The sequence below is a fragment of the Equus asinus genome, chromosome 3 (assembly GCF_041296235.1).
Source record: "Equus asinus isolate D_3611 breed Donkey chromosome 3, EquAss-T2T_v2, whole genome shotgun sequence".
NCBI lineage: Eukaryota > Metazoa > Chordata > Mammalia > Perissodactyla > Equidae > Equus > Equus asinus.
The window spans coordinates 3,468,350-3,480,582 of NC_091792.1; the positions used below are offsets into that span (position 1 = coordinate 3,468,350).

A 12,233-nucleotide genomic window follows, 5' to 3' on the forward strand; every position below is an offset into this window, starting at 1 on the left:
ATGCTGTTGGATCTTGTCAAATGCTTTCCCTGCATCTATGAGATGATCATGTGGTTTTTATTCCTCAATTTGTTGATGTGGTGTATCACGTTGATCGCTTATTTGAGATTTTTCTAGTTTGTTAAGGTTGGCCTCTATTGCTATGAATTTCCCTCATAGGACTGCTTTTGCTACATCCCATATGGGTTGGCATGGTGTATTTTCATTTTCGTCTGTCTCCAGATATTTTTTGATTTCTCCTTTAATTTCTTCATTGATCCATTGATTATTCAGTAGCATGTTGTTTAGTCTCCACATATTTGTCACTTTCCCAGCTTTTTTCTTATAGTTGATTTCTAGTTTCATAGCATTATGGTCAGAAAAGATGCTTGATGTGATTTCAGTCCTCTTAAATTTATTGAGGTTTGGCTTGTTTCCCAACATTCGGTCTATCCTTGAGAATATTCCCTGCGCACTTGAGAAGAATGTATATTCTGCTGGTTTTGGATGGAATATTCTGTATGTATCTATTAAGTCCATCTGGTCTCGTTTTTCATTTAATTCAACTATTTCCTTGTGACTTTCTGGATGATCTATCCATTGATGTAAGTGGGGTGTTAAGGTCCCCTGCTATTATTGTGTTGTTCCTAATATCTCCTTTTAGGTTTGTTAATAGTTATACTTTGGTGCTCCTGTGTTAGGTGCATATATATTCATAAGTGTTGTGTCTTCTTGGTGGAGTGTCCCTTCTATCATTATTTACTGCCTCTTTTTCTCTCTTTACCTGTTTTATCTTTTTTTTTAAGATTTTTTTAATTTTCCTTTTTCTCCTCAAAGCCCCCTGGTACATAGTTCTGTTTTTTTTAGTTGTGGGTCCTTCTAGTTGTGGCATGTGGGATGCCGCCTCAGCATGGCTTGATGTGCTGTGCCATCTCCGTGCCCAGGATTCGAACTGGTGAAACCCTGGACCACCAAAGCAGGGCGTGCAAACTTAACCACTCAGCCACTAGGCTGGCTTCTACCTGTTTTATTTTGAAGTCTACTTTGTCTGATATAAGTATAGCAACACCTGCTTTCTTTTGTTTGCCATTAGATTGGAGTGTCTTCTTCCATCCCTTCAGTCTGAGCCTATGTTTGTCTTCAGAGCTGAGATGTGTTTCCTGGAGGCAGCATATTGTTGGATCTTGCTTTTTCTTTTTTTTCTTTTTTTGAGGAAGACTGGCCCTGAGCTAACATCCATGCTCATCTTCCTTTGTTTTATGTGGGAGGCCTGCCACAGCATGGCTTGACAAGCGGTGTGTAGGTCCATACTCAGGATCTGAACCAGTGAACCCTGGGCCACTGAAGCAGAATGTGCAAACTTAACCACTGCACGACCAGGCTGGGCCTGGGTCTTGTTTTTTAATCCATCCCGCCACTCTGTGTCTTTTGATTGGAGCATTCAATCCACTTACATCTGGAGTGCTTATTGATATATGACTTAATGCTGCCACTTTATCACTCATTTTCTGGTTGTTCTGTGTTTTCCTTGTTTCTCATCCTGTGTATTTCAGACTGCCAGTTCAGTTTGGCAGTTCTCTATGATGGTTTTCTCAGTTTCCTCTTTATTTACCATATGTGTCTCTGTTCTGATTATTCATTTAGTGGCTACCATGAGGTTTGTATAAAAAATCTCGTAGGTGAGATAGTCCATTTCTGATATCCTCTTATTTCCTTGGTCTAAGCCAATTCCAATTCCTCCTCCCCTTCTAGGTTATTGTTTTCACAACTTATTCCATCTTGTCTTGTGAGTTTGTGGTTAAAATGATGAGATTATAGTTATTCTTGACGTTTTCCTTCCCTTTATCTTCTATGTTATAATTAAGTGTTTGCTAATGTGTTCTGATAGACAGCTGCAATTTTCTGATTTTGCCTATTTATCTCCTTGCTCGAGGCTTTGTAAACCCTTTCTTTTTTATTTTTCAGGTATGAGGGACTTCTTGATCATTTCTTGTAGGGGGTGGGGGGTCTTGTGGTGATGAACTCCCTCAGCTTTTGTTTATCTGGGAACTTTTTTTTCTCCATCTCGTCTGAAGGATATTTTCACTGGACAGAGTATTCTAGGCTGAAAGTTTTTGGCTTTCAGAATTTTGAATATATCATTCCACTCTCTCCTCGCCTGTAAGGTTTCTGCTGAGAAATCCACTGAGAGCCTGATAGGGGTTCCTTTGTAAGTTATTTTCGTCTGCCTTTCTGCCTTTAATATTTTTCTTTGTCATTAACTTTTGCCAGTCTTACTACTATATGCCTTGGAGAAGCTCTTTTTACATTGATGTAATTAGGAGTTCTATTAGCTTCTTTTACTTATATTTCCAGCTTCTTCCCCAGGTTTGGGAAGTTCTCAGTTACTATTTCTTTGAAGAAGCTTTCTGCCCCATTCTCCCACTTCCTCCCTCTTGAATACCCATAATCCTTAGGTTGCATTTCCTAATTGAGTGGGATATTTCTCAGAGAATTTCTTCAATTCTTTTTAGTCTTAGTTCTCTCTCCTTCTCCATCTGAAGCATTTCTATATTTGTGTCCTCCAGATTGCTAATTCTGTCCTCCATAATGTCAGCTCTGTTAATTCTCAGACTGCAGATTTTTCTTTATCTCATCCAATATGTTTTTCATCTCCAACATTTCTGATTGGTTTTTCTTTATAGTTTCAATCAATTGTGAAGAATTCCCTCTGTTCATTAATTTTGTTCCTGATTTCATTGAACTGTTTATCTGAATTTTCTTGTAACTTGACTTTTTTATGATAACTATTTTGAAATTCTTTATCATTTAGATTGTAAATTTCTGTGCCTTCAGTAGTGATTTCTGGGTTTTTGTCCTTTTCTTTCTTGTCTGGAGTATTGATATATTTCCTAATACTATTTTATGGGGTAGATTTGTGCTTTTGCATGGTGGTAGTATCTGGTTGCAGATGCCACCTGCCACCACTGGTCGGGGGGGGGGGGTCAGCAGCTGTGTATTCTGAGCCCATGTGACCCATGGTGTCTGTACTTGTCCTTTGGAATCTGTGCTGACAGGGCCCACGTTCAATTGCCTGCTCGCAGCTGCTGCTTTCCTAAGGTATGCACAGGTGCTCTGGCTGACTGGGCTAGCTGGAATGCCAGGCGGGGGTAGGGGCACTTTCTTTCACGTGCGTAATCCCAGGGACATTCTCACTCTGTGCTATCTGCCCTCCTGGGGTGCTGGCTTGATGAAGACACCCCCACAATAGCTTAGCCTCCTCTGTGTGGGGCTTTCCCATGGGCTGTGAGGGAACTTGGAGAGCAAAGGCATTCCTATGGAGAGCTGCCCCTCCCCACTGCCTCTCAGAGCCACAAACAGTCCCATGCCCTTGGTCACTGCCAGGGAGGGAGAGGAGATCCCCTTACTTCCTGCCTCTTCCTCCTGGGGGGTCCAGTACCTCACCCTAAGGTGAATGGATGCATGGGTCTCTCAGACATCTTTTGTGATGTGTGAATATCCTCTGTTGGTTTGTGAATGGCCTTTTCATTGTAACTTAGGGGGACATTCTGAAGGAAGAGCCCACTCTGCCATGATGGTGACATCACTCTCCTGGTCAATTGATTTTTGACAAAAGTGCCAAGACCACTCAATGGGGCAAGGACAGTGTTTTCAACAAATAGTGCTGGGCAAACTGGATATCCACATGCAAAATAATGAAGTTGGACCTTTATTGTACACCACATACAAAAATTAACTAAAAAATGGATCAAAGACATAAATTTAAGAGCTAAAAATATAGAACTCTTAGAAGAAAACATAGGTGAAAATCTTCATGACCTTGAATTGGGCAATGGTTTCTTAAGCATGACACCAAAATCACAGGCAATAAAGGAAAAAATAGATAAATTGCACTTAATCAAAATAAAAACCTTTGTGCATCAAAGGACACTATCAAAAGAGTGAAAAGACAATCACAAAATGGGAGAAAATATTTGCAATTCATATATGTGGAATTGTATCCAGAATGTATAAAAACTCATACAACTCAACAATAACAAAACAACTCAATTCAAAAATGAGCAAAGAATTTGAATAGACATTTCTCTAAAGAATACATACAACTGGCCAATAAGCATATGAAAAGAGGCTCAGTGATAGTCATTAGAAAAATGTAAATCAAGGCCACAATGAGATACCACTTCACACCCATTAGGATGGCTATTATGACGGGGGAAGAAAAGCAACAGAAAATAGCAATTGTTGGTGAGGATGTAGAGGAATTGGACCCCTCGTCATCACTGGTGGGGATGTAGAATGGCACAGCTGCTGCAGAAAACAGTTTGGTGATTCCTCAAGAAGTTGAACATGCCATTACTATATGATTCAGAAATTCCACCCCTAATAAGATACCCCAAAGAATTGAAAGCAGGGGCTCAAACAAATATTTGTACACCAGTGTTCACAGCAGCTTTATTCACAATAGCCAAAAGTGGAAACAATCCAAATGTCCATCAATGGATGAATGGATAGACATAATTAGTATATACATAGAATGGAATATTACTCAGCTATGAAAAGGAAAGAAATTCTGACACATGCTACAACATGGATGAACCTTAAAAACATTATGCTAAGTGAAATAAGCCAGACACCAAAGGACAAATAATGTATGATTCCATTTATAGAAGGTATCTGGAATTGGTAATTCAGAGAGCCAGAAAGTGGAAGTTACCAGGGGCTGGGGAAGATGGGGGGTTATTGTTTAATGGGTACACAGTTTCTGTTTAGGATGATGAAAAAGTTCTGGAAATAGATAGTAGTGGTAGTTATACAACGTTGTAAATGTATTTAATGCCACCAAATTGTACATTAAAAATGGTTAAATTGGTAAATTTTGTCATGTGAATTTCATCACAATAAATAAAAAACAACCCCGCCATATTTATTCTAGCACTATTGGTAATAGAAACTAAAAATGACCTATATATTTATTAACAGAGGATTGGCTAAGAAATTGTGGCAGATTTACGTGGATTTCTTAGTGGTCTTGGTTTCACCTCTGCCCTTTTACAGAGCAGCCAAAGTGATTCTTTTAAAACACAAACTGGACGATGGTTTCCTTCTCAAAAATGCTTCAATGGCTCACCATCTCACAGAGTCAGAGCCTGTCTCCACCATGCCCTCCTGGCCACCTCTTTGGTTTCATCTCTTCCACCCCTCCCCTGCCTCCTCACCCCAGCCACATGGCTCCTTGTTCCTGGAAAACTCCTGCACAATTCAGCCTCAGGGCCTTTGCACTGTTTCCTCTATCTGCACTGCTCTCACCAGGTGTCTGCAAGCCTTCCATCAGGTGATCAGCTCAGTATTGGAGAGAGGCCTTCCCCAAACACCTGATATAAGACAGCACCCGCTACACACACACACACACACACACACGGATGGCAATCCCTACCAGCCTCCCTGTGTGCCTTGTTTCCTCCATGGTACTTATCGCTAACTGACACATACACCTTTGTTCATCTTCTCTCTGTCTTCTCCCCCCAGAGAATAAGCGCCTTGAAGGGCAACACCTGTTCTGTTCACAGCGTGTCCCCAGTGCTGAAAGCAGTGCACAGCACTCAGTGCTCAGAAAATGTTTATTGAGTGAAAGAGTCCACTCAGTGAAACACCTGACGGCTATCAAAAAAGGATGAAGCAGATCACTACTCTCTCACCCAGCAAGATTCTCAACATTGAGAATTCACACCGCTGAGTGAAAAGAGCAGGTGAGTGAACCAAAAACACAGTATGATGCCACTTACAGGGGAAAATCTATGAAAGTGTGCAAGAAATCTGAGAGGATACAGATCACACTTTTTTTTTTTTTAAGGAAGATTAGCCCTGAGCTAACATCCGCCACCAATCCTTCTCTTTTTGCTGAGGAAGACTGGCCCTGAACTAATATCCATGCCCATCTTCCTCTACTTTATATGTGGGACGCCTGCCACAGCATGGCTTGCCAAGCAGTATGTAGGTCCACACCCAGGATCTGAACCGAGGAACCCTAGGCCACTGAAGCGGAACGTGCGAACTTAACCGCTGCACCACAGGGCCAGCCCCTACAGATCACACTTTTAACAGAGATTATGTCCAAGAAGTGGAAAGGCAAAGCTCACCCATGTGCACATGTGTACTTTTTCATGTAACGATAGTCTGAGTACCAATTCCATTTCTCAGTATTTATCCTACTGAAGTCATCAGAGATGTAAATATCACAGTATTGTTCATAACAGCGAAAAAATTGAAAATCGCCTGTGTGTCGACAACAGGATATTGGTCAGGTAAATTTTGAAATATTCCTAACCAATAGACTAGATTTTTAAAATCCAGAGGTCAGCAAATAATGGCCTGCAGCCTAAGTCCAGCTGTTGTCTTTTCTTTATAAATAAAGTTTTACTGAAATATGGCCATGTCCATTTGTTTACATATTGTCCACGGCTACCTCCCACTCCCATGGCAGAGCTGTACCACTGGGACAGAGACCATATGGCCTACAGGGCCTATGATACTTCCTGGAAATGTGGCTGAATGCCTGGACTAGAATATAGTAGTTAAAAATGATTTATGGGAAAACAACATGGAAAATTTTAATGATATACATTTATTACATATGTGAATATTGTAAATGAAAGTATTTATAAAGATTAAAAATATCATAGACACATAAAAAAGACTGAAAGGATACATACAGGAATATTACAAATGATGTCTGAGTGGAAAAAATAAAAAGGTGGTTATTATTTCCTCCTTTACAGTTTCTTGCAACTTCAAATTTTCTGCAAAAACTATGTGTTACTGTTTTTTAAAATCAGAATAAAGATGGACTTTCAAGTATCTGGTTTACTTTGAGTATGTTCTTGCCTAAAGGGAGGACTAGGTACCCTGTCCACATCCTTCCTAAAACGGATTCTTGCTCGACTTGGAAAAGAGGTTGGTCCCTTGGTCCCCAGCTGCAGCCGCAAGTCAGCGCTGTGGGACAGCTGTCCGGGCGGCCGGCACATACTTGACCTTGTGGATACACTTTATTCTTTCAGATCTTATTGACTACACATGTCATTAATCAGGGCCAAGCGCAAAGCCCCAACAATCTACCTAAGAGGGCGGCTGTCAGGGACCATGGAAGCTCAGATTCCTTGTGTTACAGTTCGCTCCTTTCAGCACAGGAAGAAAACAAGCCACCAATGTCACCTCATAAAAAAAAATTTTTTTAAGGGTGTTTACCGCACAGAAATAAAAACTTTTTTCACTCATTATTATAAGTAAAAGAAAGAAAGGTTAACGACTTGCCGACGCAGCAAGGTCCGGGCAGAGCTTGGGGGCTTGCACCCGCTCCTGCACGGGACGTGGGAGAACCCCGGGGAGAAGGGAGCCCACGGCTCGGCCGCGCCGCAAATCATGGGAAAATCCCACATCGTCCGTCGGGCCAGGCTGCCTCCAGGGAGAGGACGGTTATTCTTTAAGAGGAATGTTACTCTTGAACCACTTTCTCTTCTATTCCTCTTTATTTACATGCTAAACTACCCCTCACTGTCGTAATAACAATACATCACCTAACTGTCACTGCGGACAGCCGCTTCACAATAGGGAGCTGTCTTCTTCACCAGGTCCTTTTCTCCCAAGATACTGGATTTTATTTTCACATTTGTGCTACTGAGATATAATTCACCTAGAGTGAAATGCACAGTTCATTTTTTTGTGGGGCTTTTTTTTTTTTTTTTGGTGTTTTTGTGAGGACGGTTGGCCCTGAGCTAACACCTGTGCCAGTCTTCCTCTATTTTATGTGGGATGCTGCCACAGCGTCACCTGATGAGCTGTGCTAGGTCTGCAGCTGGGATCTGAACCTGGGAACCCCAGGACCCCAAAGCAGAGCGCAGGAAGTTAACCACTATGCCACCCAGCTGGTACCCACAGTTCGATTTTGACAAATGCATCCACCCAGGTAGCCAACACTCTGGTCAACATTTAGAACATTCCTAGGGCTGGCCCCGTGGCCCAGTGGTCAAGTTCACACTCCGCTGCAGGCGGCCCAGTGTTTTGTTGGTTCGAGTCCTGGGCGCAGACATGGCACTGCTCATCAAACCACGCTGAGGCAGCGTCCCACATGCCACAACTAGAAGGACCCACAACGAAGAATATACAACTATGTACCGGGGACCTTTGGGGAGAAAAAGGAAAAAAAAAATTAAAAAAAAAAAAGATTTAGAACATTCCCACCCTTGAAAAATTTCTCATGTTCCTTCCCGGCCAGTCCGGCCCTCTGTTCTGGTTTCTATCACCACAGGTTACTTGTGCCTTTCTAGAAGTTCAGATAAAGGCAGTTATTCCATAGGCACTCCTTTGGCTTCTTCACTCAGCACGTTTTTTGAGAGTCACCATGCTGTGGGGCGTATCATCACTAACCTTTCTTATTGCCGAGCAGTAGTCTATTTTACAAATATACCAGTTTCCTCCCCCCTCGTCCTTGTTGAGGGACACCTGGACTGTTGCCAGTTTGGGCATTAAATGAAACATTTGTTCCAATGCTGGCACCACTACTTTATCCAAATAAAAGGAAGGTCTTGGAAGTCAATTTTGTTACTTTTGAGATTCCTCCTTCCCCTGATATTTAGATTTTTCGGGGCCTCCCTCCCTCCGTCTCCTCTCCAGGAAAATCATAGCACATATGTGCACCTGGAGAGGAAGGACGTGGGTAAGACTGAAGATGGGCAAGTTTATTCCTTCATCACACAAGGTACAGAGGCTGAATACAGAACACAAGTTACTCTCCTGGCCGGTCTCACAATCTAGTTTTGGAGCGGCAGGTCAAGCTGCAGGGATGAGGAAAGGGCAGCGACAGTGCCAACCTTCTGAGTTGAAGGCATTGTTAGGGCCCGACGAGAGCTGTCATCATTACAGCTGGCGCTCACTGAGCCTTACCTCCAGGCCAGGCGCTGTGCTGGTTATTTCCTCCAGCCCTTACACTGACGCAGGCACATTCTTTATCCCGATTTCAGGCAGGGCACGCGGACGCTCAGAGAGCACACAGAGAAGTGCATCGACACTGTATGGAGAAGACAAAGGAGCGTACATGACGCAAGTCAGAGGAACTTAAAGGCGGTGGGGGGATTAGTTTTTAAACAGCTAGTGGAGGTGTGCAACTAAATAGTGTCAGTAGCATTTCTACTTTCTCTTTTCATTAGCATTTTGCAAATTCTTCTTAAGGCATAAGCCTTCTTGGTTCATGCTCACTGACTCTGGATGGTGTCGTGTGTGGCACTTCCCTCCCAGGGAATTACAAACCAGTTGGACAATTGTACTTTTACAAATAGAGTAATTGAACGCCACACTTGATAACAAAATACTAAGTACTTAGATATTTTGGATATACTGTTACCAACAATTCTGGCCAAAATCCATGTGCAGCAAGAAGGATTTGAGTGGGAAAGTGAGTAGTTTAAAATTATCTTTGAGGATTCAATAAAAAATTTTTTTTTCCTCGATGCTCTGTCTTCCTTCCCCTCACTTCTTACCCCAAAGACCTTTTAGTATTCTCTCCCTTATTTTACTGCTACTGATTATTTTATTCACCTACTTAAAATAGGAAGGATGGAGCAGAAAATATTCCTTTTCTGGCAAGAAAGCCCTGAATATAATTTGGGGGAAATTCATCCCTAAGAAGCACTGGGTGAACTATGTGGCTTCATGTTTAGGATAGTTTGTTCATAGTAATAGGAAGAATACAGCTTTGTGTATTAGTTTGCAAGGGCTGCCATAAAAAAGTGCAGTCCTGCAGACTGCGTGGCTTAAACAACAGAAATTTCATAGTTCTGGAGGCTCGAAGTCCGAGATCAAGGTACTGGCAGGGCTGGTTTCTTCTGAGGCCTCTCTCCTTGACCTTCCCTGTGTTTTCACATGGTCTTCTGTCCGTGTCTTAATGTCCTCTTCTTATAAGGACCCCAGTTATACAGAATTAGGATCCACTCATATGACCTCATTTTACCTTAATTACCTCTTTGAAGACACTATCTGCAAATACAGTCACATTCTGAGGTCCTGGGGGTTAGGAGACATGAACATGGGGAGAACATAGTTCAGCCCTTAACACTTCCTACCTGCCTCACAGAGCTGTTAACGACATGAGAGGATATTTAGGAAAAAGCTATGAATGAAATTATATCCTGTACAGGAGGGTGTCTGTTACAGTTGTTATATCAGTCACATCTTTGACTATTTTTAAAACATTTGTGAATTTTAGTTGCTTGTAAGGAAAGATGTTAGTGGCTACTATTTTCGAGAGAAGCCTACGAAGAGAAGTAGATGACATGTTGAAGATCATGTCTGCAAACAAGTAGTTTAAATTTTTAAAATTCTCTAAATTCATAAAAAGGAGAAAAGCAATCTAACAATGGCTAATTATAGAAGATATGAGGTGCGGTATTTTTTGGTTAAGCTTAAGATAACTTATGAAGAGCATGGCAAGAATAGTATCAGAAGAGAGTAGAACTGAAATGTAGCATGTCCTCCTCGCATCACAGTTTAGAGAAAAACTAGACTGGATCACAGAATGAATAAAGAGGGCTCACCCGCTTTGGCCACACTTTCATAAGTACAGCATGGTGTTCAAAGTTTGTGTATGGAGAACAACAAAAAGGATCAGAAATTGGGAAACAGATTTGTTCCTTATGATCAATAAAGCTGATTCATATAAAACTAACCTTTTAGTAGATAAAAACTGATCTAATCTGGAGAATTCTATGTGTCAAGCTAACATAAAAGAGAAACCAGAGGATTTCGCCTGTAGAAGACAGAGGGGAGCACCCAGGAGCCCTTATCATGGAGGAGGAAAGACTCTGTCTTCAAGTGTCACACAACTCATGCTTAATACTGCAGCCTCAACTCTTCAGGGCTGGTCTCACAACAACCTCCTCGCCGGATGAATTTTCTTCTATATTATTATCTAATTAAATCCTGCAGGCAGACTCCGGATAGGTCTCCCCTCCCCCAGCCGCGGGTACACGGGCGCGGGGCTCTGCCTCCCTCCAGGTGGGCTCCACCGGCTGGCTCAGCCCTGCACCGCCGGTCCTGTCCCAGCGTGGGCGGCCCCGACACTGCACACAGTCACATCACACCCTGCACATACATTGCACACACTGCACACCCACACTCACACACACACACTGCACAAGCTCACACTGCACATACATTGCGCACGCTGCACACCCGTTGCTCCCCCCCACACGAACCCCCTTGTGCACAGAAGTAACCGCGTCTTTCTTTACCCGGGCGGGTAGGGACCCTCCCAGTTCAGGGTGCAGGTGTAGGTGCAGGTGCAGGTGTGGGGCTGAGTCACCGGGGGGCCGGTGGACCCACGGTCACGCACTCGGCGGACAACGAGTGACAAGGAAATCGCCCGCCCGTCGCGGCGCCGGACCGTAGGGCCAGCGCTCCTGTTCCGGGCGGTCACGCGGACGGCCCTGGGCGGGCACGGGTCTCCGGCAGACCGTCGGCGGGCGCCGACCTCATTGGCCCGCCCTCGCCGCGCGCCGCGGCCCAGACCGCCCGGGCGGCGCGGATTGGAGCGCGCGGGAGATGCGGCCAATCGGCGCCGGGGCCGTCCTCCCCCAGCGCGGGGCGGCGGCGCTCGGCCCCGCGGGCACCCGACAGGCCCGGCCATGGGCCCCGCGGAGGTGCTGCTGCTCGGCCTGGCCGCGCTGCTCGCCTGGGCCTGGCTGCGGCGGCGGCGGCGCGCGCGGGGCCTGCCGCCGGGGCCCACGCCCTGGCCCGTGCTGGGCAACTTCGGCTTCGCGCTGCTGCCGCCGCGCCTGCGCCGGGGGAGCTGGCTGCACCGCCGCGCGGCCGGCGCGGACGCCGCCGTGGGCCCGCCGCGCCTGCTGGCCGGCCTGGCCCGCGAGTACGGCAGCGTGTTCAGCTTCTCGCTCGGCCCGCACCTGGTGGTGGTCCTCAACGACTTCCGCAGCGTGCGCCAGGCGCTCGTGCAGCAGGCCGCGGTCTTCAGCGACCGCCCGCGCATGCCGCTCGTGTCCCTCGTCACCAAGGAGAAGGGTGAGCCGGGCCTGGGGCCGCGGGGACCCCCGCGCCCGCCCGCATCCCTGCGCCCGAGGGCGGGGCGCCTCGCCTCCGCGCCGCAGGATCCCCGCGAGCAGCGGCGGCGGAGTCGTGTCGCGGTCGCGGTGCACGGTCGGAAGCGGGCCCCCGGGGGTGGAGGGCGGGCAGTGGGGGTCGGCGGGGTCCCG

At 45.3% G+C, this 12,233-nt stretch overlaps 1 protein-coding gene across 1 annotated transcript in view; it reads left to right on the top strand.

Annotated features, from left to right (window-relative positions):
- Positions 1–7,887: 7,887 nt before the first annotated feature.
- CYP2U1 (cytochrome P450 family 2 subfamily U member 1) overlaps positions 7,888–12,233 on the top strand; it is a 28,194-nt gene continuing 23,848 nt past the window's right edge. The window contains exons 1-2 of the mRNA XM_014839052.3: positions 7,888–7,939; positions 11,326–12,042. Of these exons, the coding sequence (XP_014694538.3) occupies positions 7,888–7,939; positions 11,326–12,042 (769 nt within the window). The remainder of the gene's footprint in view (positions 7,940–11,325; positions 12,043–12,233) is intronic.